Raw genomic sequence first — 27,858 nt, forward strand, 5'->3', positions numbered from 1 at the left:
CGGAGCCCGCGCACCCGCGCGCACCCGCGCACACCCGCGCACCCCGCGCACCTCGCGGCCGCAGGAGGGCCCAGCGCCGCCGCCCGCCAGCTCCCCGGGCCCGGCCCGCCCCGGCGCCCGTGCTCTCGGGGCGGACTCCCGGCCCTCCGCGCTCTCCCGCCCGGCGATGGCCCTGCTAGGATACTTCTTATTCCTCTACGGCCTGAAGCAGGCGCTGGGCAGCTACCCGATCTGGTGGTGAGTCTCCCTCGCGTCCGCCTTGGTCTCCCTCGGAGCGGCCGCGAGCCGCCGTCCCCTCGGGCAGGGCCCCGCCGTGGCCGGGAGCCCGCGCCCTGCCCCTCCGGCTTCGCGGGCGAGGGCGGGTTGTTTTCCTTGGCGGCCACTTTCGACCTGTTCGGGCCGGGGCTGGGACGCGGGTGTCGGAGCTTCCGGGGACATCGGCGTCCCGGGCCTAGAGGGGCCCCCGGCGTCGGAAGGGGCGCAGCGGCTGGGGAGAGGCGGGAACACGGTCCGCACAGAGGGCACCAAGAGCCAGGCAGCCTGCGGCCAAAGGAAGCCGGGAGGGCGAGCGGGTGCAGCGCGGGGGAGAGGGAGACGTTCCTTGAGGACCGTGTCTTACACGCACGCACACCTTAAAACAAAGTCGATGGGACAAGACCGAACAGCTTGGAGCGGCGCAGTTACGTAAAGACAGCGGGACCCGCCGGGAGTCCCGGCCGCCTCTCGGGCTGGCTCCGTGTGTGTGTGTGTGTAGGGGGGTGTCCGAGGGCCCTCTCCGTCAGCCCCGGTCTGGAGCGGGAGGGAAAGGGGGCTGCCGTGGGAGAGCGAGAAGGCATCCAGTGTGAAGGCTCTTGAGTGAGGCCCCACGTTTGAGAAGGCTGGGGCTTGCATCCTCCACCCAGAGGAGGCACATTTCAGTGAGAACCTTGGAAATCTGACGATGTGAACGCAGATGAACCAAAGGAAGGGTCCGAGGGTCCACCGCACACGTATCGGGGCCTGGGGGGAGTGGGGGGAGTCAGGGTTACCCTCCCTCTGGGTACCTAATTTGTCAGAGCCCCCATCCGCGGAGGTCACCCAGCTCGGGGGAAGGGGAAGGGGAGGAGGCGGTGTGCGGGGTTGCGCTCTGAGAAGCCCAAGATCCGACCAACATAGTTGGGGGGATGCGGCCAGAAGACCCGGAGTTGGAGAGAAGGCGCCCCACACGCATGCCTGCGGCCGCGCGCGCGCGCACACACACGCGCGCACACACAGGAAACTTCTCCGACGGCTTGCCTGGAATTATAATAATTACGCCGAGGGGAAGGGGGGAACCGAGCGAGCCGAAGTACATCTAATCCGATAATAATTTTTCTCTTCGAGATGGTCCAGGAGCAGGGGCGCCCGGGTGGGGACGCGGGTCCAGGCGCAGCCAGGCGGGGCGGGGCGGGGGGGGGGGATGGGAGGCCCCGGGCCCGTCCAGGGACCTGTGAGATGTGGTCGGGCCGCAATTCTGGGGCCCGGGCGGCCCACACCGGCGCGCGCCAACCTGCAGCGCCCTGTCGCCTTGAAGCGCGGGCTGGGGCCGCAGCGCCTGCGGCCGCGGGGACACTGACGCCCGCCCCGCCGGCCGCGGGGAGCCGGGGGTGGGGGCACGTCCGAGAGAGCCCCGTGGCCCGCGGCTCCCGCGCAGGCTTCTAATTAGAACCCACCGCCGCCACGTTCCTGGGCGCAGGAGGAAGCGCCCTTCGCCCCCGCGCTACTCCGGAAAGGAAGGGCCCTGCCACCAGCCTCCTGGCTACCCCACACCTTGGGATCTCTGTCCTGTTGGCCCTGAGGCTCCCTGGCCTTGACCTACTCCCCCCTCCACAAACACACACAGGTATGCACCCCCCCCCCTTTGCACCTGGGCCACATGTGTTGCCTCTGAATGGACCCGCACATGCTCCGATGCAACCCTGCACTTTCCAGGTCCGTGGGGAGGGGCCCTTCCGCTCAGCAATCCAGCCAAGAAGAGTCTAGAGCAGCCCTTTGGCCGCAGAGAGAAGGGGTGCCATGGAACCCCCACTCCGTGATTCTGTTTCCTGAGGAGAAGCGTCTCCCGCAGACCCAACCTCAGGGCTCCCTGGGGACGGCTGGTTTGCCCGCAGACCAGCTGGACAGGGAAGGGAGCCTGGTCAGAGCAGAGAGGAGGGCTCACAGAGAAAGCCTCCGGGTTTCATAGCAGGGGAAAGCCTTTCCGTGTTCACGCCCTACCTGGCGGAGCCTCGCCCAGTGGCCCCTCCTTTCCCTGCCCTCCCTCCCCCCAGTGGGGCTGAGGGACCCTCTCTTTATAACTTCTCCCCTTCACGCCCAGCCTCCCTAATTGGTCGTTCTGTTTCATCCTCCCTGCCCCAGATGAAGCTGCTGCCCCCCCTTCTCCCCACACCGTGCATATAAAAGTGAAAGTAAGGGGGCTTTCTCACCTGCGGGAAGACGGGAACGCGAGGAAACAGCCCAGATCGGCAGTAATCAGGCTTTTGAAGTTGGTGTGGCTCCCGGTGGGAGGGGGGAGGGAGAGGAGAGCGGGCGGCGGCGGGAATTCCAAGGGCCACCCGCTCCTCTGTGCCTGTGGAAACGTCCCTCACCTGGGGCGCCAGGGCAGGTTCCAGCCGAGCGGCAGAGACACACGGTCCCAAGACCCACATGTTGAGCGTGCGCCTTGGGGGCCCCTCCTGTGGCGGCAGGTCCCTCCCCTGTCCCCTGGGAAGGCAGGACTCTCAGGAGCTCCAGCAACGCAGAAGGGCCCCTGTGAACACAGGATGGCAGAGGGTCAAGAGGACACACCGAACACTGGGACCAGAACCCAGGAGGCTCCGGTGCTCCCAGGCGCGCTCTGGGCCCCCTCCTCCTGCATCTGAGGCTGGGCTGAGGGCATCTTGTAACCCTGGAGGCCTCGCCTGGGCCCTGCAGGCCAGCCTGGGTGCTGTCCTGCCCCGCCCCCAGCAGGAGACCAGGCCCCTCGCCCCCCCCCCCCACCAGGCTGCTCTGCCCCATTCCCACCTGTTCCTGCCCGTTCTGGGCAGCCTGCCCACAGCCATCCGCCCCACACCCCACTGCCCTGGGGTTACAGCCCCAGTGGCCGGCAGCTGCCTGGCCCTTCACCAGTGGCCGCCGGACCCGGGGTCCCCAGCACAGAGGCTGTGCCCTGGCGCAGACGGTACCTGGGCTGGCCCAGGACATACCCCTGCGAGGCCACCCCTGGGTCCGGTGCACAGCCTGGAACCTGCTCCCAGTGCAGTGCTCCCTGGTTCTGGCCCTCCCCAGCTGCCTCCCCACACACATCCTCGCTGCCAGGGGACTCCCAGCTAAGAGCCCCTAAGCCCTGCTTGCCCCCAGGAAGGCCAGCTCGGCCGCAAGTGTCCCCCCCCTCCAGAGCCTCCTCTCTGCATGGTCCTCCCCCGGCTGCCCCTCCGGGCCCCACATGGGTCCCCGCACGTGTCCACTGCTTCTGGGGTGCAGGTGCGCCTCGAGTTCAGAGGGCGTGGCCAGCGAGGAGCATTCCAGGGAGGGGGTGCCCTTGTGGGGTGAGGAGGAGGGGAGAGCTGTGGGGTTACCTGTCACGTGACTCTGACCTGAGGGCTGAGCTTCTCAGAGAGCAGGGCCCACGCACAAGACTTCCCTCCTGAGTTGCCCTGCCCCTGGTGAGTCTGCACCCCTGCGCCCCTCCCCAGGGCAGCCCTGCCCCTCACTGCTCCAACCTCCCTGCTCCCTCTGCCTGCCTGTCTGTGTCTGTGTCTGTCTGTCTCTCTGCCCCTCTTTGCCAGAGGCTGGTGAGGACAGTCGCTAGGCCATATGATCAGAGGAATCCAGACCGCAGGTGAACCCCTCTGGTGGTGTAGGGCCTCAGGGTGCTGGGAGCAGGGTCCCCCCCCAACAGAGCCACCAGTGGCCACCCTTGTCTCAAGGACATGGTCAGAGACTGGTTCTATAGAACCACCAGGCAGGCACCCCCTCCATCCCTCCAGAGCACAGCGCACCTGCCTCCCCCCACCTCTGCTCCCCCGGCCTGGCTGCCCACTCAAGACTGTCTCTCCCAGGCCCCCTCCCTGCACCTCACTGGGCTCGCTCTTCTATAAGATGACTTTCTGCGGCGTTTGCATAAACCTGCTAGAATGCTTTGTGGCAGGAGGACCAGACGGGGAGCACAATTAGGGAGGAAATGGTCTGTAAAGCCACACCTCCCGCGGTGGGTCCTCCTGCAGGTCTCCAGCTGCAGGGCTGGAGGGGCCCTGTCCCCCAGGCGGCTGCCATCGTCCCAGCAGGGGAAAGCAGAGCCTGGAAACCCCACTGGCAATGACAGGACCTGTCACACTGGAAGTGGCCCCCAGGCCAGAGCCGTCCTGGCACAGTTGTCCGCGAAGAAACAGGGACAGAAGCTGAAGACAGGGGACGCTTGGGGATGACATGGCGTCATGTACTTCTTTCATGCAGCATCTTTATGTACTTCGTAATAAGGGACTGGAAATGTAAAAAAACCCCGAGCCCAAGTTGTTAGGTCGAGAAGCACCTTCACATCGGCTGGCAAGCCTGAGTGGGGGCTCCCCGCCGGGCACCACCGTCTCTCCACACATGGCCACATGGAGACTTCACATCTGCCCCTTCTAAGCCTGGTTGAAGGATCGAGAAGCCTCAGGAGGCGGATGTGGGCTCTGGGCCGGCTTCCTGAGGATGACAGTCATGCCCATACGGTGCCGAGAGGTGGTGAGCTGCCCGTCATGGGGGGCAGGAGAAGAGGCCCGAGAAGGCACAGCCTGCAGAGGCCCCGGCACCCTGACCGCCCCTTTGCGGAGCTAGCTGCGTCCCCAGCTGTGAAATCCCACGAGGGGTCTGTCCTTCCCGCTCTCCACCCTTCGGCCCTGCAGCTTCCCAGCGAGACCCTGTGGACCCAGGGAATGAATGATGGAGCCTCTCCTGGGAAACACGGAAAGCTACCGGGTGGGCTGTGCCCGGGATGGGAGGACACGGCTGAGCGTTCCCGCACGCCCTGGCTGAGTTCCCAGCTCTGGGGCCGGGTCCCCAGCACACACTGGGCAGCGCTGCCTCAGTCTCCCTCCCGGCCTTCCCAGGTGACACCCGGGAGGTGCCTCGCGCTTTGGTGCTTCCACATTCCTTCCCCAAGAAACGTGCCGCTGCCGCCCAGGGAAGCGGGCAAATGCATGGCCGCGGGCACAGGAGCCTCTGCCCGCCTGCCAGGACTTGCTCAAAGTATGTGTCAGTAATCCCAGCTCAGCCGGCGGGGCCGCGGGGGTGCTGGGGGGCTGCAGGCAGGGAGGGGTGGCCCAGCACGACCAGGGTCCTGCAGCTCCCCCTCCACGTGCCCTCCCGGGGCCCAGGGTGCATGAGCTCCGCGAGGGATCTTCCAGGCACCAGGGGCAGGAGCATGGAGGCACCGGGCCCCTCGGATCCCACCCCCCGGAGGGCGGAGAGAGAAAGCAGCCCCGGGGGGACCCAGGCAGGTCGGCACCCTTAGAGCCCTCGGCCCTGTGGGGCTCCCACACGGCCAGCTGCGTCCAGAGAGGACAGAGCCCACCCATCTTGCTGGGCAGCCTGAGCCCACAGGCCACCGACCAGCCCCACACTCAGGGCTCTGGTCTGCGGACGGGAACCCCATGTCTCCGTGAGACCTCACACATTGTCCCCAGAGGGTTGACCCATGGGACCAGCCCGGGGCCCTCATCTGCAGAGACCCCCAGGGTGAGCGTGGGCCCCGGCCTCCCTGCTGCCCCGGGGCCTGCGTGGAACTCTGTGCCCTCGAAGGACAAGATGGGGGAGCAGCACCTTGCGGCCTAGGAGTAAAAGGCCACGCCAGAAGAGGCGGCAAGCTTCCGTGGGGCCTAGAGAAGGCGGCTAGCGGGGCTGGGGGCACAGAGCCTTTCCTGGAGAAGTGGCCCAGCCAACACCAAGGTGCAGATGGACCCGCCATGCCACGGCTCAGCTCCCGTCAGGGAGCCTCGGGTAGAGTGTGGCCCCCCCACTCCCTGGAGAGCTGGGGAGACTGAGGCCGGGAGGGGAAGCGAGTGACCCACGAGCTGGGGCCCTCGTCCTGCCCCCTGCCCAGGCCCAGCCGAGGCCCCGTGCACAGCGCCCCTCTGTCCTTGAGAACTGCCTGAAGCCGCCACTGGCCCCGGGACACTCATGGCCACAGGCAAGGGCACAGCGGTGCCCACAGCCCACGGGCGCGCCACGCCTGCTGCGATGTGCTGCCCAAGGGAAACCAAACAGGTCCAAAGACAGCCAAGAGCCGGCCGCCCTGCTGACACCTGCGGGGCCCAGCACACAGGTGTCTCCTCCGTCTGGGGCTCCGTACCCAGAGGGGCCGGGAGGGGCCGCCCCAGCCCCCCGCCCTGGCTGCGGCGCAGGCACGGCGGAACCCGGAGGGTGACGGCCACCAGCCCAGGCTGGGTCCTGGGCGCCTCCTTCCCCTGCGTGTTCTGGCCGGCACCTCTGCTCCACCCTGAGCAAGACGGCCTGGCAGGGCGCCCGGCCTCGACAGCGCTGCCTCCCCGGGAGGGAGAAAACCATTAGCGCTGGCGGGCGGCGGGTGTGGTTCACGTGGCCCCAGCCACGGGCTGGGACTGCAGTCGAGGGGCTCTGTCCAGACTGCACACGTGTGCTCTGGGTGCAGGGCACACCCCCTTCCCGAGAAGCAGTAGCCTTCCCCGGCACCTGGAAGGCACACCGAGCCCGCCATCTTCCAGGACTCGCGTCACCCACACATCTCCCGGGTGACAGCAGCGCTGAGCAGAGCTGTCAGGTCCCGCTTGCGCTTCGCCTCTGCGCTGCACGTGGTCCGCGTGTCGGGGGCCTCCTCCCAGGCCCCGGGGGAGACCGCTGACACTGGCTCTCGGGCGTCGGCCCCTCTGCGGTGTGGACAGCCCTGCAGAAGGTCGCTCAGAGGGGGAAGGGGTGCCGTGTCTGGGGGTGGGTGCCTTCAGTGTGGGGCGCTCTGGCTTCGAGGGGCCTTCGGGTATTGGGCGAGACGTCCAGCCAGGCAGCCGGGTGTTGGCGGCCAGTGCAAGGGTGGGTGCCTTCTGGGACGGCACCCTGCTCTGCAGGGAAGTGCACCGAATTCCTCACGGGCCGAATCACGGCGCCAGGTGCAGGGTGAAGGAAGTGGGCACAGCAAGGGTGGGGGCAGCCCCTGCCCCCCCCAGACCCGCGGACCACCGCTCAGGGGACTATGGCACACCCCCCCCCGCTACCCGTGAGAAGGGTCGGGACCTCACCGTGACCCAGACGGAGGGACAAAGGGCTACAAGCCCATGTCACCTGGACGCCACCAGCCCTCGAGGGAGCGGCCCTAAGTTAGGCGCCTCCCTTCCCTGTCTGGAACCGTTGGCACACCTGTAAACCCTGTGAGGCTGAGGGGGCAACTGGGGGATTAACCCAAAGCTCAGTGTGGGCTCCGGTGGGGCAGCTGGGAGGCTGGTAGTGGCTAATGGTAGGCAGAGGCAGGAGGGATGCCAGGAGCCTAGATGGGAGAAGTAGCCAGCCTGCACAGGGATAGGCAGCAGACAGGGGAGGGGTGGCACCGGGGGACAGGGGAGGGGTGGTAAGGGGGAGGGGCGGTAAGGGGGGGCAGGGGAGGGGTGGTATGGGGGCAGGGGAGGGGCGGCACGGGGGAGGGGCGGCGCGTAGCGGGGCAGGGGGGGCGCGGCAGGGGAGGGGCGGCACGTAGGGGGGCAGGGGAGGGGCGGCAGGGGAGGGGAGGAGGCACGTGGGGGGGCAGGGGAGGGGCGGCACGTAGCGGGGCAGGGGGGGCGCAGCACGGCCCGCAGGAGGAGCTCGGGAGTCGAGCACAAAGGCCAAGGCGGCTGGCGATGGGGGCGCCGTGTCCACCGCTGGAACTGCACAGCGGGGGCCGGTCCCGGGTCTAAGCCGCTCGCAGGGCGAGTAGCCGACGGGACGCGGGTCTTCGCTGCGCACCCGGGGCCACCGTGCAGGGCTTCCAGCGGCTCACGCTCACCCGCCCGCTCGCGCTCTGCAGGTGGCAGTCTGGCTGGCTCGTCTGGGGTCCCCACTCGGGTGTCCAAGTGTTAGCCAGCCTGGGGGAAGAGCGTGCTCCCGACCTCGCCCGCTGTCACCCTTGGCAGCTTGCACTGGGGGGCCTTGCGGCTGCGCGCTGCGGGGCCGCTCTCTGGTCCGGGGACGCGGCCTCCCCATCACAGGGCCCCGGGTCTCCGACTTCTGCTCCCAGCAGAGGCTGTGCTTGGAGAGCGCACGGGGGCTACGGTGACCCTGATTCACGTCTGCCACACCGCGAGCAAGCGTGGCCTGTCGTCTGGTGCCCGCGGCCGGGTGGGGCCTCCCGGGGCCAGTCTGGGGGTGCCTGCTTCCCAGGGTTCAGAGCCCTGTGTCCCCTCCGGGAAGCTCCCGAGCAGCCTCGGCGCTCCGAGGGTGGGGCACGAGCCCAGGACCGGGACATGCCATCCTTGCTTGCCAGGGCGGAGGGGACGAGGGTGGTCAGCAGCAGAGAGCACAGAACGGTCATCTCAGGAGACAGCGGGGACACTGATTAGCCATAGCGTGGCCTCACGCGTTCGCGCTTTGCTGCAACCCTGTGTCAGTCCTGTGTCTTTCTTCTCTGCTTGGTTGGGGAGGGCTTGCCCCCGGTCCCACTGCACCCACCCCATCACGCTCACATCTTGGGGTGGGGAGACCACCCCGGTGACTTGCTGTAGGCCACAGGCTGTCTTTCCGCGGATGGCCTTTGTTCCCGGATATGACTCAGGAGCCCAGCGAGCGCTCAGTGCTGTTGCCTGCTCCAGGCTCGGAGAACTTGGGGAGACGTAGGGCACAGGGACAATGGTGCCCCTCTCCTACTCAGTGCCTCCAGTCCCTGGTGAGACCCCTGGACAGGCCAGTGCATCACCATTCCCCAGAGGTGGCCACAGGCCCCCTGCAGCCCCTGCTCTTCTGCTTGGATGGAGCCTCTCCCCACCCTCCTGCCCTGCCCCTGGCCTCACCCTGAGCGCTCCCACTTCCTCCCAGAAGGGTGTGGGAGGAGGGAGTTACAGATTGTGGTTTTCCCAGCGCTGATGGATCGGGGTATCTACCTTCTCTTTCGGAATTTGGATCCTGGGCGTGTGGGGGAATAGTGCACGTCCAGTTTGGGCTTTTTCTCCCGCTTTATTGAGATATAACTGACACGTATCATGGCGAGAGTTAAGGTGTACATGGTGATGATTTGATATGTGTATATATTACGAAACGATCACCACGATAAGGGTAGGGAGCGCCAGTTGAACCTTTAATGTTTTTTTAACGGCTCCATCTTGCCTTTGAGGCCAAGCCAAATCTGGTGACCTCTCCTCACCCACGACACCTGCCCCCTCGTCTGTAGCTCTCCACCCGCCTCAGGCAGGGTCCGCAGCGCCCAGGCCCCCTTGGCCACCTGGCTCTGGAACACTTCTCTGGAAGAATTCAAGGAGGATCAGGCATTGGGTCCGGAGTGGGTGGGAGAAGAACCCGGCCAGGGTTGGTGGAGGCTGGAACAGCTGGGGCAGCATCTGGGCTGGCACCCTGGCCTCGCTCCCCGGCTCCGGGACGTGGCGAGCCGGGGCCTGCCCAGGAGGAGGGCCGGCCAGGTGGAGGTGCTGGGGGTGGGGCGGGCAGGAGCTGACTCAGCACCCCGGAACCGGGCTGCTGCCAGCAGCAGGGAGCTTGGAAGTCCCCGCTCTGCTTCCCCTGGAGGGTGGCTGGGGGGCTTGAAGGAGGCCTGATGGCAGGCAGCAGGAGATGCTCTTCCCTGCTCCGACCTGGGAGGTGGGAGGCCCCAGGAGGCAGGCTCTGTGCTCTGTGCTGCAGGTGTGGGGCTCCAGGGTGCACTTTGCCCCCCTCCCAGCCCCCACCCAGAATGAGTCGTGGCTCTGGCATCTGGCCAGGGAGCCAGCACCTCAGGACTGACAGAGTTGGTCTTTTTCCCCACTCCTTCTGAGTCTCCAGGCAAACCAGCACATTCAAGCAAGAGAGAGATGATCGAGTGCGTGGGTTTCCTTCTGGGCGGACTCTCCGCCCCCTCCTGGGCTGGGGCAAGGCGGAGCAACAGAAGAGCAGGCCCCAGGGAAGCGTTCTGCCACGGGAGCCGTGACGGGAGACCCCCCAGCGCTCCACCCAGAGCGTCCTGCAGTCAGACCAGATGCAGGGCCCCGGCAGGAGCACCCGTGTGCCCACAACTCCTCTGCCTGGTTACCCCACAGCTAAGCACCCCCTCCAACCACCCATCTGTTCATCTCCCAGGCTCATGCCCCTGAGCACTCGGGCCGGCTCGTCAGTGAGGCCTCCCGGTTCACGGAGTGGAGGAGCCAGAGCGGCCAGGGCAGCCTCACCTGGGGTGACCAGCTCATCCAGCTCACGTTCCTGCACAAACTGGGACAGTTAGGTGGTCCCCAGCCTCGCCCCACCAGCTGGCCTCCAAGGCACCACTCCTGGGGCTCCTGGATGCTCGGAGGTGCACAGATTGAAAACCATCAGCCTGGGTCCCATGGTCACCTCCCTGGCCTGGTGTGGCCTCCAGGACTGGCCATAGCAGCCCCTTCTCAGTCGGAGGCAGAAAGGAGCCCGGCGAGTGACCAGCCAGGCCACCGGGAGGGAGGCAGGGGTGGACTCCTGTATGCAAAGGCCGTAGGAGAATGTAGAAGGATCCTGAACCAGAGTCCACCCACCCCACCCCAGCACCTGCCCTCACAAGGCCGCCTGGCCACTTGCTTCTCGGGGACCCTCCCCCTGGGTCCCTCCACTCACGGGCGGGGCTGTCACCAACCCCTCCTGCTGACAGTCTCAGGTGAGAGCCGGGAATGCAGAGTGGGGAGGGGGCCCGCGGCCTGGGACGGCGTATGCTCCCAGAGCACTTGGCGAGAAGCCCACAGCATGGCTTCGTGCCGGGCGGATGTGCGAGGTGGGGTTACCAGGGTTACTCCCAGAGAGAGCCTGACGTGAGCCTGGTGCGGGCAGGCCGCGCACGGACTCGGGCCGTGGCCCCTGGGGCCGTGACAGGGGCCGCTGGTGGGTGGGGGCGTTGGCCCTGGCAGCACATGCAAGGATGTTCTGACGGAGAATGGGGCTGAGTACAGGTTCTGTGTGGGGGCTCCAGCCAGAGCCACAGATGCGGCCTGTCTCCCCACATCACCCCATGGCCTCCCCCGTCCTCTCTGCCCCCACCCTGTGCTCTGACCCAGCCAGGCCCATCTTCTCAGGCTGGATGCCTCACTTCCACCACTGGCCCCCGAGGTCAGAGAACCCTGATGTCGCCCGCATGCCGCCTCTCGGCCCTTGCGTAGCCCACGTGCCCAGCTTCCCTCCCATCCTGCCACCCACCTGCTCGGCTGGTCCACTGGGAAATGCGGGGTTCCCCACGGGGGCAGCCCCTGCGGTCTCCACTCAGAGCTGTCCCTGCAGGCCAGGGTAGGAGAGCAAGGCCCAGACAACAGCACACCTTCTAGAGAAGCAAGACCACACCAGTAGGTGAGGCAGAGAGCTGGTCTTTCTGGAAACTGCGGGGTTCACGGCACTGTGGGGGCAGGTGTGGAGGAAGTGTGGGGAGAGTCGGGTCTGGCTCAGCACCTGGCACTCAGCATGGTCTGCAAGTAGTGAAGGAACCAGCGAGGGAACAAGCCCATCATGGATGAGCCAGCCCCCCCATCCCAGGCCATACTGGGCGGCACACTCAGGGGCCGGGAGGCCTGCGGCGTCTGCACGAGGTCATGTCTGGTTTGTGTGGCTCATCAAGGCACTGGAGTCAGGACAGACGGGACCTGTGGGGGGGACTGTGCCGGGGGAGGGGGTGTCAGATATTGGGGCTTGAATGTGGGAGAGACCCACGCTGCCAGGAGCGTCATCTGAAGGTGCGGACCATCCGGGACACGGGCCCACTGCCCACGGGAAGGAGGCTTGACTCAGGCACCCAGTTGCAAGATGCTGCGCTCTCCTGGGGAGAGACAGGTTTTAACTGTTAAGGGATGTTCTTGAGCAGGAGGAGGGGAAGGCGAGGACACAGTGGACGTGAGGGCATGCCCAGGAATGTGGGGAAACACACGCCATTGGTGGGTTTGCCCAGGAGAGCACGGCAGAGGTGGGAAAACTGCCCACTCCCCAGCTGGCTTCCCAAGTAAGGCAGAGCTGCCGCAGAGGGAAGGCCAGGAGGGTGACCTGCATGGGACCAGGGGAACAGGGCACTAGGCATGGCCACAGGGACCAGGGGGACAAAGCCTGGGTCGCTGGAGGGACCGCCGACAGCGCAGGGCCTGCAGGGCATGCGGGGAGAGCCCACAGAGCGGACTCCAGCAGGACCGCAGTGAGGAAGCTCTGGTGCTGAAGGGCATGGGCTTCGAGCCTCAAGGAAAGGCAGCCTTGAAGATTTGGAAGGAGGAGGAGCGAAGGGTCAAAGCATCGCCTGTGTATCTCCCGAGGGTAGGTTTGTTTCTCTGACAGACAGTGCTTCCCAGCTTGTCGTGGCTCTGACCACAGCTGGATGGAACTGGGTTAGACCCAAGGTAGGACTTAGCTGAGGTCACGGCCATAACGCAGCTGTGTGGGCCGCTGAGGGACCCAGAAGCCTCTGTCCCTCCTTCTGTCTGGGTGGTCAACCTCCCAGGGCACAAGAAGAGCCTCTGGGGTTCAGCTGAGGCTAATGAAGCCGTCATTGACTCAGCTTCTTCCCCAAAGGAGACCCAGGCCCTCCCGCCTGGAGACACCCAGATCAAGCCACCAAATACGCAGGGACCTTCCTGCCAGGCTGGGGGGCTTCTCTGCATCTCCGCTCCGGGCCTGGGACGCAGCGCACCCAGCAGCCCAGAGGAAGGAGAGCGATGGGAGAGCGCGTGCGAGACCCAACCCGGGTGGCACTGGGCGGGGGCGTGCCCGGGAGCGGACTGCGGCCTGCAGGGGCAGCGGGATCCGGGGTCGCCGGGGGAGCGGGCAGGGGGCGTGCAGGGGCGGCGGGATCCGGGGTCACCCTGGGGAGCGGGCAAGTGTTACAACTTGTCACCCATCTGATTGTAGAAGCTCTTTCCTATATGTCCGCAAAAGGACCTGGCACTTTTTCTTTGAAATCAAGGTGTAATTACATACAGTAAAATGGACACGGTTTGGTGGGTCTTGACACACAAACACGTGTGTAACCAACACTCCCGTCCATCACAGAGCGCTCCCATCACCCAGCCCGGTGCGCTCCAGTAGAACTCTCCACAGGGACCGGAAGGTCCCATTTCTAACCAACCACCTTGGTAGCCACGGCCACGTTGGCTGGTGGGACTGAGAAACCAAACCTCTCTCCTCGTTTGTGGTTTCACTTACTTTAAGTGTCACCGGTGCGCGCGGTGAGTGGGAGGCGTGAGGGGCGAGGTTCCCTCCCGCGCCTTCCACTCGGGCCGGTCCTCCAACCTGAGCTCAGGAGGACCCTGCGCCCTGGTTTGGGCCCCCATCCGCAACTGCGCCGGCCCCCATCAGCAGCGCACTGTGCTCAGTTTCTGGCCGGGGCGGGGCAAACAGTAGCTGTCCACCCTTGCTCCTGTGGGTGCGGACTTGGCTGGCTCCGGGCTGGTCCCAGTGCTGCGAATGTCCCCGGGGGTTTTGGCCGCTGCTGTGCCCCGTCTGGCCGGGGTCACTCCCTCCTCTGAGCACCGCCCCCGCAGCTGACCGGTCTCCTCCTCCCCAGGTCCCTGGCCGTCGGGCCCCAGTACTCTTCCCTGGGCACTCAGCCCATCCTGTGCGCCAGCATCCCCGGCCTGGTCCCCAAGCAGCTGCGCTTCTGCCGAAACTACGTGGAGATCATGCCCAGCGTGGCGGAGGGCATCAAGATCAGCATCCAGGAGTGCCAGCATCAGTTCCGCGGGCGCCGCTGGAACTGTACCACTGTCAACAACAGCCTGGCCATCTTCGGCCCTGTGCTGGACAAAGGTACGTGGGGCGCCCTTCACGGCCTTCGGGTGGAGGCGGCAAGCCAGGCGGGTGGTGCCACAGGGCCAAGCAGCCCCCTTCACGGGCAGGAGCCGCTCTGTCTTGATCTGCCTCCGTGTCTCCCCTGTGCTCCGCCTGGGAACGGCATCTCCAGCAGGTTGACCTGCCGTGCAGACCTCATTTCTCTGCACATCTCCCAATGTCACCCGTTCTGGGGGTTTCCTGGAGCTTGGAGTGAGGTAGTTTCTCGCAGAGATTCCTCCCGTTTCCCCTTCCCCAAGGAGAAGGCTTCCCACAGGAACCAGGCCTTCAGGGGGGTCTTGGAGAGAAAACACAATTTTTTTTTTTTAACAGAAGGAAGGGAGGAGGGGTGGGCGCGGACAGAGCCACACTTCAGGAGTTATCCAGGGTGCTGAGGCCAGGGAGTTGTTTTAGGAAGAGGTAAAAGATGAGGGTTGGGCATTGGTTAACTCTTGGTGAAGAGCAAATTTCCACCAAAGATAGTGGTTTGCACAGTAATAACCATGTGATGAGCGTCCCAACGTCTGCGAATCAGAGGGCAGCAGGGCTGCGCCTCAGCTGGTCCCCGCACTTTCCCACGTCTGGCAGCCGAAGCTGCACTCAGCAGGATCACCTGAAAGTGGCCTCTGCAATATGATGGCTGGGGAGGCAGAAAGGCTCCTTTCACTCAGCATGATGTTTTCAGGATTGGTCCACATGCCCCATGGGTCAGCACTTCCTTCCTTCCCATGGGTGAATGGTATTCCACTGTGTGGATCGGCTGCATTTTATTATGCATTCATCGTTGATGGTCATTTGGGTTATTTCCACCTTGTGGCTATTGTGAACGGAGCTGCTATGGACATTTTTGTACAAGTATCTGTTGGAATACCTGTTTTCAAATCTTTGGGATATATTCCTAGGAGTGGGGTTGTTCTGTATACGATTTGGGGGAAACACCACACTGTTTTCCACAGGGGCTGCACCATCTTACATTCCCATGAGCAATGCGCGAGGGTTCCAGTTTCTCCACATCCTCACCACCACGTTATTTCTGCCTCTTTCCTTATCCAGCCCAGGGGGTGCGAAGGGGTATCGCATTGTGGTTTTTATTTGCGTGTCTCTGATGGCTGATGATGTTGAGCATCTTTTCATGGGCTTGTTGGTCATCTGTATCTTCTTTGGAGAAGCATCTATTCAAATTCTTTGCCCAATTTTTTAAAAGATTTACTTATTTATTTGAGAGAGAGAGCACAAGGAGGGGAGAGGCAGAGGGAGAGAGAGAATCTCAAGCACAGAGCCCAACTTGGGCTCGATCCCACGACCCTGAGATCATGACCTGAGCCAAAACCAAGAGTCGGATGCCCAGTTTACTGTGCTACCCAGGTACCCCTGCCCAGTTTTTTTTTTTTTTAAGATTTTATTTATTTATTGACAGAGAGAGACACAGCGAGAGAGGAGATACAAGCAGGGGGAGTGGGAGAGGGAGAGGCAGGCTTCCCGCGGAGCAGGGAGCCCGATGCGGGGCTCGATCCCAGGACCCTGGGACCATGACCTGAGCCGAAGGCAGACGCTTAATGACTGAGCCACCCAGGCGCCCCCCTGCCCAGTTTTTTAATTGGGGTGCTTGCTTGTCTTTTTGTTGTTGAGTTGTCAGAGCTGTTTATATATTCTAGACACTGAATTTTTATCAGATCCATGATCTGCGAATAATTTCTCCCATTGTATAGGTGGCCTTTTCATTGTTGTGACAGTGTCCTAGAATGCACAAAAGTTTTAAATTTTGGTGAAGTCCAATTTATATATTGAAATGTCATATCAAAGTAAGCATTGCCTAATCTAAGGTTACAAAGACTTACACTTATGTTTTCTTCTAAGAGTTTTATAGTTTGATCTTTTACATTTAATCTTTGATTTATAGGGAGTAAATTTTTGTGTATGGTGTGAGGTCGGGGTCCAACTTTATTCTTTTGTATGTGGAAATCCAGTTATTCTAGCACCATCTGTTGTTGAACAGATTATTTTTTCCCCATTGAATGGTCCTGGTCCCATTGTCAAAAATCAATTGGCCATGGATGTATGGATTTATTTCTGACTCAATTCCATTCCTTTGCTCTATATGACTATCCTCTTGCCAATTCCACACTATTTTGATGGCTATAGCTCTGTAGAATGTTTTGAAGTCAGGAAGTGCCAATCAATTCCTCCATTCTGTTTTTCTTTTACAAGATTATTTTGACAATTTGGGTCCCTTGTAATTCCATTATGAATTTTAGGATCAACTTCTCCATGCCTGTGAAAAAGGCTTTTGGGATTTTCATGGGCATTACATTCAGTCTGTAGATTATTTAGTGGAGTATTGCCATATTAACAATAATAAGCCTTCTAATCTATGAACATGGGATGACTTTCTGTTTATTTAGGTTCTCCTTGGTTTCCTCCAGCAACATTTTGTAGTTTTCAGCGTATAAGTCTTGTACCTCCCTCAGTAATGCATTTCTAAGTATTTTTTTTTTTCCTTTTTGATGTTATTGTAAATGGAATTGTTCTCTTATTTTCCTTTTTGGACTATTCGTTGCTACTATATAAAATACAAATAATTTTTGTTTTGATCCTGTATCCTGCAACTTTGCTTAATTTTTTGGTAGCTTTGAGAAGTTTTTTGTAGGTTCCCTAGGACTTTCTATGTATAGGATCATGTCACCTCTGAATGGTAACAGTTTTAATTCTTCCTGTCCAATTTGTATACCTTTGATGTCTTCTTCTTGCCTAATTGCTCTGTGTTGAGTAGCAGTGGTGAGAGTGGCCACCCTTGTCTTTTTCCTGATCTTAAGGAGAAACATTTCAGTCTTTCACCATCGAGTAAGAGGTTTGCTGTGGGTTATCCATAACAGCCCTTTATCAGGTTGAGGAAATTCATTTCTATTCCTCATCTGTTGAATTTTTGTATCATGAAAGGATGTTGGATTATATCAAATGCTTTTTCTGCTCCAATTAAGATGCCCATGTGGTTTTATTCCTTCATTGTCTTAACATGATGTGTTATTATTGGTTGATTTTTCTACACTGAAGCACCCTTGCATTCTTGGGATAAATCCCCATTGGTCATGGTCAATAATCCCTTTAACATGCTGGAGGATTTGGTTTGCAAGCATTTTGTTGAGGATTTCTGCATCAATATTTACAAGGGACATTGGTCTGTAGTTCTCTTTCCCTTTAGTGTCTTTGTCTGACTTTGATATCAGGGCAACACTGGCCTCAGAGAATGAGTTAGCAAATGTTTCCTGCTCTTCTGCTTTTTGTAAGAGCTTGAGGAGGATCGGTGTTGATTCTTCTTTAATTGTTTGGTAGGATCCACTGGTGAAGCTTTGCTTTCTTGGGAGGTTTTAAGTTACTGGTTCAATCTCATTACTTGTTATAGGTCTGTTCAGATGTTCTATTTCTTCTTAAGTCAGTTCTGGTATTTGTGTGTGTCTAGGAATGTATTCATTTCATCTAGGTCAGTGTTTCATTTGGAAGAATAGCCTTGCCAAATGTAGAATTCTTAGTTGACAGTGTTTTCCTTCAGTACCTGATATATATCACCACTGCCTTCTGACTCTGGTTTCTGATGAGAAATTGTGTGTTAGTCTCATGCAGAACCCTTTGTACCTGACAAGATGCCTCTCGCTGTTTTAAAGATTCTCTTTGTCTCTGTCTTTAGATGGTTAATTAAAATATGTCTCAGTGTGGATCTCTCTATATTTATACAACTTGAAGTTTGTTGAGCTGCCTGGAAATATTAATTCAAGTCCTTTATCAAATTTGAAACTTTTGGGCCATTATTTCTTCAAATATTCTTTCTGCCTATTTCTCTCTATCCTCTCCTACAATGTGGTGTTTGTTGCTACATTTGATGGTATCCCACAGGTCTGTTCATTTTTCTTCATTCTTTTTTCTTTCTGCTCCTCAGACTGCATAATTGCAATTACACTATCTTCAGGGTCACTGATTCTTTCTTCCGCTGCTCAGCTGTGCTGTTGAAAACCTCTAACAAATATTCTGTTTCAGTTATCGTACTTGTCAGCACCACAATTTCTATTTGGTTGCTTTTTGTAATTTCTATCTCTTCACTGATATTCTGTCTTTGTTGAGACTTTGTTCTCTTGGTTTCTTTTATCCCTTTGAGCATATTTAGGACAGTTGATTCAGAGTCTTTGCCTGGTACATCCAATATTTGTGCTTCCTTGGGATACTTTCTGGTAATTTCCATTTTCTGTGAATGGCTTGTACTTCCTTGTGTCTTTGCATGCCTTGTAATTTTTTGTTGAAATCTGTGCCTTTTGATCATTATGAGATGGTCACTGAGGAAATCAAATTCTTTCCACTCCTCAGAGTTCGGTGTGCTTGCTGTGGGTTGTAGTTGCTTGTTTGTTTAATGACTTGTCTTTAGCTTGTGGTCAGCTAGCGGTTTGGCAAAAATTTCCTTAATGTCTTGGAGGTGAAAAAAAAAAAGAAAACAAAGCAAAGAAAGAAGACTTCTCTGGTCTTTGCAGATTGTCTGTGTTGTGCAGGCTTTCAACATTAGCTTGTCTGCTCACAGCCCTGCCTTAGCCTTTGGTTCCTGCCTGCACTGAGCCTGAAGATCAGCTGTGGATGGAAGTCCACAATCTCTCCTGAGCATGCTCTCTGCCCTTGGTGTGCACATGGCTTTAACTCTCCTGGTACACACAGCAGCTTTTCAAACCCTTCATTCCCCGAAGCAAGTCTCCCCAACCTTTTTCCCCCAGATGATTACTATGTCTATTGTTGGCCCCAACTATAATTTTTTGCTCCATACGACAACACTTGTTCATTTGATTTTCAGTGTTTTCCAGGAATATCCTCTGCTTAGCCACTGTTCTACCCTGAGAGAGTTCTGAGGTAGGCATCAGTTTTTCAGGTCAAAACACACAAATTCTTGAGGAGCAGCCTCCACTCTGCTCCTTCTGGAACCATCCACCCACATGGGAACAATTCACATTGCCACCTCAAGACTTCACTGTGCCAGGCAGGGTGGTGCTGTGACCAAGTAAAAATGCCTCAAAGCTCTGCTAACTTGTCAGAGACACCTTTTCCTTGATTCAGCATTTGCTTGGTTGCTAAAAACCTTGAACTCCCTTCCAGGGCTCTGATAGCATTGGCTCTGACAGTTTCTGCCCCATTCTTTCCACGTTTCTGTGGAGGGATGGGCCCTTGGAGCTCCTCACTCTGCCATTCTGCTGATGCCACTCCATACCATCTTGCCCAAACTGGCCTTAGAGGCCAGACAGAGCCACATTCTGTTAGTGGAAGCAGTTACAAAGGCTCACTTGGGTTCTAAGGTAGGGGACCCAGACTGCACCCCTCAGTGGCATATCGAGGTCCCCAAGGGAGACAAGCATGAAGGATGGAACATGCACCAATGCAGCTACCTCTGGAATGCGGAGGAAGGAAGGACAAGAGATGTCTGGGAGGAAGATACACTGGGCCCCCAGACCGCTAGTGTGCATGGAGGGGAAGACAGCTGAGGAGGGTCCCGAGAGTGCAACCAAGCATTGCAGGGAGGGTTGGTGGTGCCAGATTGCCTTTGTGCAAGGGCCTGAGGCTCCCCTACTTCAGGCCCACAGGCCATGTAGGGAAGGGAGGGGGAGCACACAATGTGACCTTGACTGGTGAGTCAGTTGGCTTCCTGGAGTGTCAGCGTCCCTGTCTATAAAATGGGAGACTAACTGCCACTCAGCTGACTTCACAGAGCTGCTGGTAAGGCTAATTACATGGTAGTCCCCACGGGGACAGCTGCTGTCGTGTGTGGGAGGAGTTAGGGTCACAGGATGCTGTGGTACATCAGCTGTGTGAGGGCCTGTGTGTGTGTGTGTATTTGTAAGTGTGCGTGGTGTGGTGTGGTGTGCTTGCATGTATGTGTGCATTTATGTGGTGGGTGGGTGTACATGTATGGTATATGCATATGTGTGCGTGAGTGTGTGCATGCATGTGTGTGGTGCGTGTGTGTGTGTATGCATCTGTGAGCACACATGTGTGTGAACGAACGTACACATTCATGTGCATGCAGGTGTGTGCACATGTGCACACACCAGTATGGTGAGGTTGCCACCCACACGGGTCCTCTGCTGTGCCAGAGGTGTTGTGGCCTGAGGAGACATATTCAGCTGGCCCCTAGACACCCCTGAATGCTTCCTGCCCCCCCCAGGTGAGAAGAAATGTCAGGGATTTCAGGAAGGAGACGGAAGCCTGACCTACCTGAAGCAGCTGCCAACTGGGTGGTGGAGGGAGGCAATGTCGGGTGGGGTCAGACCCCACCTGGAAGCCAGGAAAGGAGGCATGGGCTTACTTCTGGGCTCTATTCTACCCCATGGTCCACATGTCTGTTCTCTGCCTGTTCTGCAGTACAGCTGGAAATCAGGAAGTGTGAATCCTCCAACTTTGTTCTGTTTTCTCGAGACTGTCTTCACTATCCAGGACCCCTTGCCATTCTGTATGGATTTTAGGATCAGCTTGTCAGTTTCTGCAAAAACAGAAGCTCACATTTTTAGGGAGTGTGTTGAATCTGCAGATCACCTTGGGGAATATTGCCATCTTGATATTAAGCCACCCAATCCATGAACATGGGATGTCTTTCCATGAATTTAGGCTTTCTTCAGTTTATTTCAATGACATCAGGCACTTTTCAGCATACAAACCTTGCACTTGCTTTGCTAAGTCAATTCCAAAGTATTTTACTCTTCTTGATGCTGTTGTAAGTGAAATTGTTTCCTTAATCTCACTTTTGGATTGTTCATTGCTGGTGCATAGAAAAGCATGATTGGTTTCTAATATCAAGCTCATGCTCTGTAATGTTGCTGAAGGTTTATCAGTTCTGAGAGATGTTTTGTGCATTCCGTGGGATTTTCATATCATTGGCTAACAGGAACAGTTTTCCTTCTTCCCTCAAATCTGGATACCCTTTTTTTTTCTTGCTCCTTGCCCTGGCTGGAGCCTCTGGGACAATGTTGGGTGGCAGTGAGCAGAATGAGCACCCCTGATTTCCTCCTAATCTGAAAAATGGCTTTCAGTCTTTCACCACTGGGTATACAGTTCTTAAGTTTTAAAGATCCAGGTGTGAGGATCTTCATTCATATCAATCAATTGGTGACATGAGAGAGTTTTGATATAACGTGGCTCTCAATTCTTTGAGTTTTTTTTCTGAGTTATATGTGACAAAAATCACATAATGATCTATTATCAAAAATTTTAAAAATCTGTCAGCTCGTGGCCCGGTTGGGTCCTCCTTTCACTCTGTGGAAAACAAGGAGTTGGATGATGACCTGATTTGCACAGAGCTCCATGGCCCAGTTGTTATCAACATGGCCTGGAAGCCTGCGGTCCCCTCCTGGGACAAGTGGGAGATGGTGGTTGTAGGGGTGCAGGCAGAGAGGAAGGGAGGATGCCTTGGAACCACCCATGCTGTCCAAGGATCCTGGCCCATTTCCATGCACCCCCCTGGAATACACAGACCTGCCTTGGAGTCCTCTGGGGTAAGCCATCATTCCCACTGGGATGCAGCATCACCCTCCCTGGCCACAAGTTCCATCCTTTCCCTATATGTTCATACACTGGGCTGCATCATCTCAGAGCCAAACCCACAACTCTCCAGTTATGCTCAGACATGCCTGCAAGCTCCTCAGTCGGGGTGGCCCCAAGGGCCTTTGGCCTCTGCACCCACTCTCTGCCGCTCTGCCCTTCTGCATTACCACCAGCCCCTCCCTGGGCCCTCTCCTGGGGCCTTATCCACTCCCCACCTGCTTCAGACATCGCTGCTGCGTACAGACTTCCCTGCCCATCCAGGGCGACCTGCCTCTGCACCCCGTCCTCACTGCTCCCCACAGTCTGAAACTGGCTCCATCCCTGCAATCCTCATTCTCTCCAGCTCCATCTTATCTTTCAGCCCTCTGCCCAGGCCCCCAGAGCTGCCCCATGTTTCCTGACCCCGTCCCCACCACCACTCTCCCGGGACAAGCACCAGGCCCTGCAGGGTACCCTCAGGTCTGTTGGGGTCCCCTGTCACACCCAGCAGGTGTTCCTGCAGCACAAACGGAAGGCAGCTGCTAGGGGAGTGCCGAGGAGTGCTTGGCACAGAGCTGGTGTTTCAGAAGGAGGTGCTGAGCAGATGGCTGGGCTTCCCAGGGGAGGTGGCACCTGAGCTGGATCTCAAAAGTTTTTCTCTCTCTCTTTAAAACATGTTTACGGTGCTTTCTGGGGCTGTGCTAAGTGTTTTAACACGGCAGGAACTTGAGTCCTAACCCCCATCCAACCAACTGCTGCTAGGGTTGCAAGTGAGGACGCCGAGGAGCAGTGCAGGGGTCAGGCCGGGACTCCTGTGTGGGGGTCTGTGGGGTGCTGGAATACCTGACAGGGCTCTGGGAGGAGAGCAGAGCTCTCTGCTGGGACAGCAGGCCCTCTTGTGCCCAGGGGGTAGGCACCCAAGGAGCAGACAAGCCCCTGGCTTCTGGGCTGTGGTCCCAGAGAGCTCCCACCCTCCCCTGCACCCCCTTGTTCCTTGAAAGCCTGTGCCCTGGCCCCTCTCCTGCAAAATATCCACTTATACCTATGTCCTCCATGTCCCCTCCCAAGACCCTCCCCGCGTCCACTCCCCTGTGTCTCCTCCCCCAAGTCCAACTCCCCACATCCACTCCTCCATGACCCCCATGTCGCCTCCCCATGCCCACACTCCTTTCTCTGCCCTTCACTCCCTCTGCCCCCTCCTATCTGTCCCCTCTCCCCCCACCCTTCTCCCATTTCTGCTGGATGAAAATGGTCTCAGCCCCCAGGCCCTCACCACTTGGCTTTAATGGAAGGAGAAATCCCCCTCTCCCCCTTGCCTGCTGCAGGGCTGAGAAATGGCGGAATTCATTGTGGCCAAAGAGCTGAATGGCCCTCGAGGAAGGAGCCCGCCAGGTACCCCAGAGAGAAGCCAGCTCTGGGAGGCCATTGTGGAGGCCCCAGCCTGCCCGCCTGGCCGCGCCTGTGGTAATCAATCTGATTGGATTAGGGTCAGGGCGACCCTAATCGTGTCAGAGGTCACCCGGGCTTTGTGGCAGGGTCCACGGGGCGCCTGGCCACCCCTGCTGAGGCGGCCTCTTGAACAGAGCTTAATGCCGCCCAGCCAGCTGAGGAGAGGGGCCCAGCCCCATGTGGACGTGTGCGAGCGTGTGCATGTGTGTGTGAGCACGTGTGTGGGGGGCTGGGTCGTGCAGCTGGACCTCTGGAAGCCGCCGGAGCGGAGCGTGGGGTTGGGCGCTAGGAGTGAGCCCAGGCTGGGAAGAACTGCCCTTTGCCCTTGCTCCAGAAGGCAGCAGACCCCGTGTAACTTGCGTCGTGGGGCAGAAAGCATTTGAAGAATTTTGAGTGTGTGGCAGCTATCTGTCCCTCCAGGCAGGCCCCCAGGCACCTGAAGGGCCTGCTTCCCCGAGAGCTGGCCAACACCTCCTCTTGACCGCCAGGGAGGTGAGGGAGGGGGTGGGGAAGACACAGGGCAGGCAAGGCTGGTCCCAGGGCTCAGTGCCCCAGCAGACAGGCCCACTGAAGCCCACTGCCAGCCTGGAGGAGGTCCGGCCAGGACGTGCCCCTGAGGGAGCTCAGTGGTCACCGTGGCCCAGGTCCAGGCCAGTGGGCTTTTGGGCAGCACGTAACTGCAGGAAGAGGGGAGCGTGCCTCTCCCCCCAGCACCCCAGCCTGCACTGTCCACTCAGTCAGAGTGGCTACCCTGGGGTCTCAGGGCCAGGGGGACGCTGGGCCTGCCCCTCTGAATCAGGGAGCAGGTGTCCCCGGCAGTATATGGGGAGGGGGCTTCACTGCCCATGCAGAGAGATGGGCTGGCCCTTGCCTGGGGGTCTACACCTGGACCTCAGCCGCTAGGCAGCTGAGATGGGGGCCGGGGCTGACCCTCTCAGCATCAGTCCTGGTCCATACTGCAGGACTCTCTGAGCCTCTGGGGCGAGGTCCACAGGTGTCAATCACGTTTTCAGCAAGGGTGTGCCCTCCCCCAGACGGTGACCTTCCTTCGCAGCCCCCTGCCGCTGTCCTTGGTCAGTCTCCTTGAGGGCCTGCGCTGGGGAGGAGGTGGTGGAGACATCTCCCCCCCCCCCCCCCCCCCCGGGCACCTCCCGGAGGAGCCCCTCCCCGCGGCCGGGCTCCAGGGGGTGGTCTGTCGGCCGCCCTGTGTGTCCCGGCCGGCGCAGAAGCTCGGGGCTGGGGCAGGACGGCCAGGACGGCCCAAGCCTCAAGCCGCAGGGCTCAGGAGGGGCCGGGGAGGGGATGCAGGCCCGGGGGGGGAAGCGGCGTCCCGAATCCAGGTTGCGACCCCTGACCCCCATCGGAAAGTGTTTCGGTTCGCGGTGGCTGGGGGGCTCGGCCGGTCTCCACGGCCTCCCCTGTATATCATTAACTCTGCCCAGCGGGGGGGTGTAGAGGGGCCAGGAGAGACCCCGGCGACACCCCGCCGCGCCCGGCTCGGAACACAATGTCCCCACGACGAGGACAAGATTAAGCACAAGGGAAAGTGAAATGCTGGGGGCGATTCACACGCCCTCGGGAGAGCTGCGCTGCGGCGTGTGAATAGCGCGCCCCTCTCGCGCCGGCGGCCCCTGGGCCGCGCATACCTCCCGGTTGCTAGGACGGGCTTGCTATGGCCTAATCGCCGACGAGGGGGAAATTCATATAAAATATCGCGGGCCATTGTGGGCCTAACGCGGCGTGACAGTGCCTCACAAAGCCAGATTCATTAGCCCCAGCAGGTAATCAGGACGCCGGCCGCGCCGCCGGCCGGGCGGTGTCAGGGGCCGCGGCCGCAGTGGGGCGCGGGCCGCATTCCGCTCTCAGGTGGCTCCTCCTTTGTGCGGGACGCGGCCGGGGGTTAACGAATGCCGCCGCATCGGCCCCTCCCGGACGCTGCCGCTGCAGACCGAGGAAGGTGGGCGTCGGCGGAGGGGCCGAACCAGCTGGCCCGGGGCTCTGGCCGTCCTCCTGGCCGTCTGGCCGTCTGGCCGCTGCGTCCTGGGGCCTCGGGGCGTGGAGGAGGCGCCAACTTACCGCCTGTTCTTACTGGCCAGAGGGAGGGAGGTGGGAGCATCTGCCGGCCTCTGCACCTGCCCAGGTGGGGCGGGACCTGCTCGTCTGTGTCCCCCTCCCTCCGGCCCTCACCTGCCAGGCGGGCAGTGCCCTGGGAGGCCCCAGAGGGCGATGCCACCTTGTCGTCTGGGTCTGGTGTATGCCGGGGGTGCCACACGCTGAGAGCTCGTAGTGATGCTCCAGGAGCAGCGGCTGGGAGCGGAGAGAAGCCTGGGGGCTTGGCACCTCCAGGAGCCCAGGCCCCCGGAGGCCCATCCAGCCGTGGGCACTGCAGCTGCCGAAAGGAGCATGCTGTTTGCTCAGAGCACCAGGAGGACTTGGCAAGGGTCCAGGCTGACAGGGCTGGCCTGTAGGAGGGGGGATGCGCCCCCACACACCTGGCAGAAGGGAAGCCGCAGCAGGGCATGCTCAGCGAGCCTCCTTGCAAGGTGCTGGGGTGGTGGGGCAACTGGGCTGAGACTGAGAACCCCTGCCCTGGCCAGGGCACTGTGGTTGCAGGCAATGCCACGGGGGGCTCCATGATGCAGGAGAGCATGCCCTCCACCCCCTGCACCCCCTTGTGCAGACCTGTGGGCTGCACCAACCTCAATGCCATGGAGGTCTTGCCCCAAGGTCAGCACTGCCCAGAGGTGAGACAGCTTGGGGTCGCAGGGTGCCTCAGCTGAGGGAGAGCCCTTCCTCTGCCATGGGTCAGCCAAGAGAAGGTTCTGATAGGCAGGACCTGCAACTCTCAGGGGAGCTCGCCCCCTACCCTGCCCTGGGCCTAAGTCTCTGCCTCCCACTAGCCGACTGGAGACAGGCCCCTAAGTCCCGAACGCTGATGACCAGGGGCCAGCCTTCGTGTAGGGGCCAGACAGAAAGTCTGCAGCCCATTGCAGGAAGGAGGGGATGTCAGAGATCCCCCAAGATAGTCCCCCATGTGCCTCTGGTGTGGAGATTTCAGAGCCCCCCATATTAGCTTCTCTGTGTCCTCCTGATGGGGAGAGGAATCTGAACCCCCATATTAGCTCTCGGAGTACCTCTGAAGAAAGCGGTGTCAGGGCCCCCCATATTAATCCCCTGATGTCCCTCGGATGGGGGATTTATCAAAGCCCTCCATGCTACCACCCCCATACATCCATCTTAAGGACGTGGTATCGGAGACTCCCCTCCCCCTCCCCATGCTCCCTCCTCTCTCCTGCCCAGGTACCATTTGGGGGCCCCCTTCCACAGGCCTGCTGGGTCTGGCCACCATCTGGAGGAGGGGCGGTGGGTCTGTGAGTCATGGTGCCCTGGGCTATAATAGAGCCTAGGGGTTCAGCCCAGGGTTGCATCAGAATCACCTGGGGACCCTTTAGAGAAATAGGTGTCCCTCCAAGAACATGGCCTGGGACCCAACATGTGCATGCCGTGATACGCTGCCCGGGGAGGCTGCTGCTGGGGCAGCCCCTAGCCCCCCTCCCTGCAGGGTGTCCAGAGGGGTCCACCTAGGCAGGCAGAACGTCCCAGGAACTCCATTTCATTGATCAGGAGTCACACCTGAACCACAGCCCCCTTCCAGGAGCTTCTGCTGCCGGAGATCACACGTGTTTCTCAGAAAGGCCCCTCCAGCACCCCCTTAGTCTCATCCTAGGAGCATATGTCCCTCTCCTTCTCATCAGTGTGTGCCCCCACAGTCTTCCCCCAGGAGAGGACAGGTGGGCCAGCTACCTCAAGGATGCAGCCACCAGAAATACCTGGTGGGGTCTCAGGACTCCTTGTTGGGGGTGCAGGAGCCTCTCCCCGGGCCCTGTCTGGGCTCAGCATTCACTGCTGTGGGTGAGCAGTGGGTCAGCCACTGACCCGCTCTGAGCATGCTGGGGCTGAGGGGGCCTGCAGGACCCATGGCACTTGTAGGCAGAGAGGAGTGCCCCTCGTCCTGTCTGGGCCAGTTCTCTCAACAGTGATACAAAGATCTGCCAGACCCAAGGCAGGGTGACCTGTTGGTCCGTGCTGAAACAGCCTCCTGGGTGACCTCTCTGCAGGAAGGTTAGCTCCAGAACAGAGGCTGCAGCCTTCTTGTCCGCTAAGAACACAGTCAGTGCTCAATTAACAGTTGCCAATTGCCAACTTCATGGTGAAATGTGAAAGATGAACTTTCTTCAGCACAAAGTACCCTAGAAACATAACCTTTTTGTTTGTTAAAATGTTTTTTCCTGAAATTATGATAGTTATTTTTTATATGTCTTACTCTCCCACAAAAAAAGTAAAAGTAACCACACTTGGCGATCCTAATCCGGTCCTCAAATGATCTCTGGTACTTCACAAGCCTGTGAAATTCGAATCTGGAAGCAAGAATTTGTTAAGATCCCTCTAATTTTAAAGTTCTGAAACCCAAGGAGGCAAAGTTACTGCAAAGCCCATCTCATGGGTGACACATTAGGTTCCACTAGCCTAGCTCTGAGGGACACTGTGGGGCTGCTCTCCCTGCCCTATGCCAGACACCCAGCTCTCACCACACAGGACTCCCTCAGCTGCCCCAGACGTTACTCATCCATCCATCCACCATCCATCCATCCGTCCACCCATCCATCCATCCACCCATCCATCTACCGTCCATCCACTCATCCATAAATCCATCCATCGTCCATCCACCCATCCATAAATCCATCCACCCATCCACCCATCCATCCATTGTCCATCCACCCATCCAAAAATCCATCCACCCATCCATCCACCCATCCATCTACCGTCCATCTACCCATCCACCCATCCATCCATCCATCCATCCATCCACCCATCCATTGTCTATCCACCCATCCATCCATCTACCGTCCATCCACCCATCCATAAATCCAT

At 59.4% G+C, this 27,858-nt stretch overlaps 1 protein-coding gene across 1 annotated transcript in view; it reads left to right on the top strand.

The window, feature by feature from the left end:
- The first annotated feature begins 166 nt into the window (after window positions 1–166).
- WNT3A (Wnt family member 3A) overlaps window positions 167–27,858 on the top strand; it is a 41,555-nt gene continuing 13,863 nt past the window's right edge. The window contains exons 1-2 of the mRNA XM_035029900.1: window positions 167–237; window positions 13,676–13,917. Coding sequence (XP_034885791.1) covers window positions 167–237; window positions 13,676–13,917 — 313 coding nt within the window. The remainder of the gene's footprint in view (window positions 238–13,675; window positions 13,918–27,858) is intronic.

This window comes from Mirounga leonina, unplaced genomic scaffold (genome assembly GCF_011800145.1).
Source record: "Mirounga leonina isolate KUSES-001 unplaced genomic scaffold, KU_Mleo_1.0 Mir_347, whole genome shotgun sequence".
Taxonomy (NCBI): Eukaryota; Metazoa; Chordata; class Mammalia; order Carnivora; family Phocidae; genus Mirounga; species Mirounga leonina.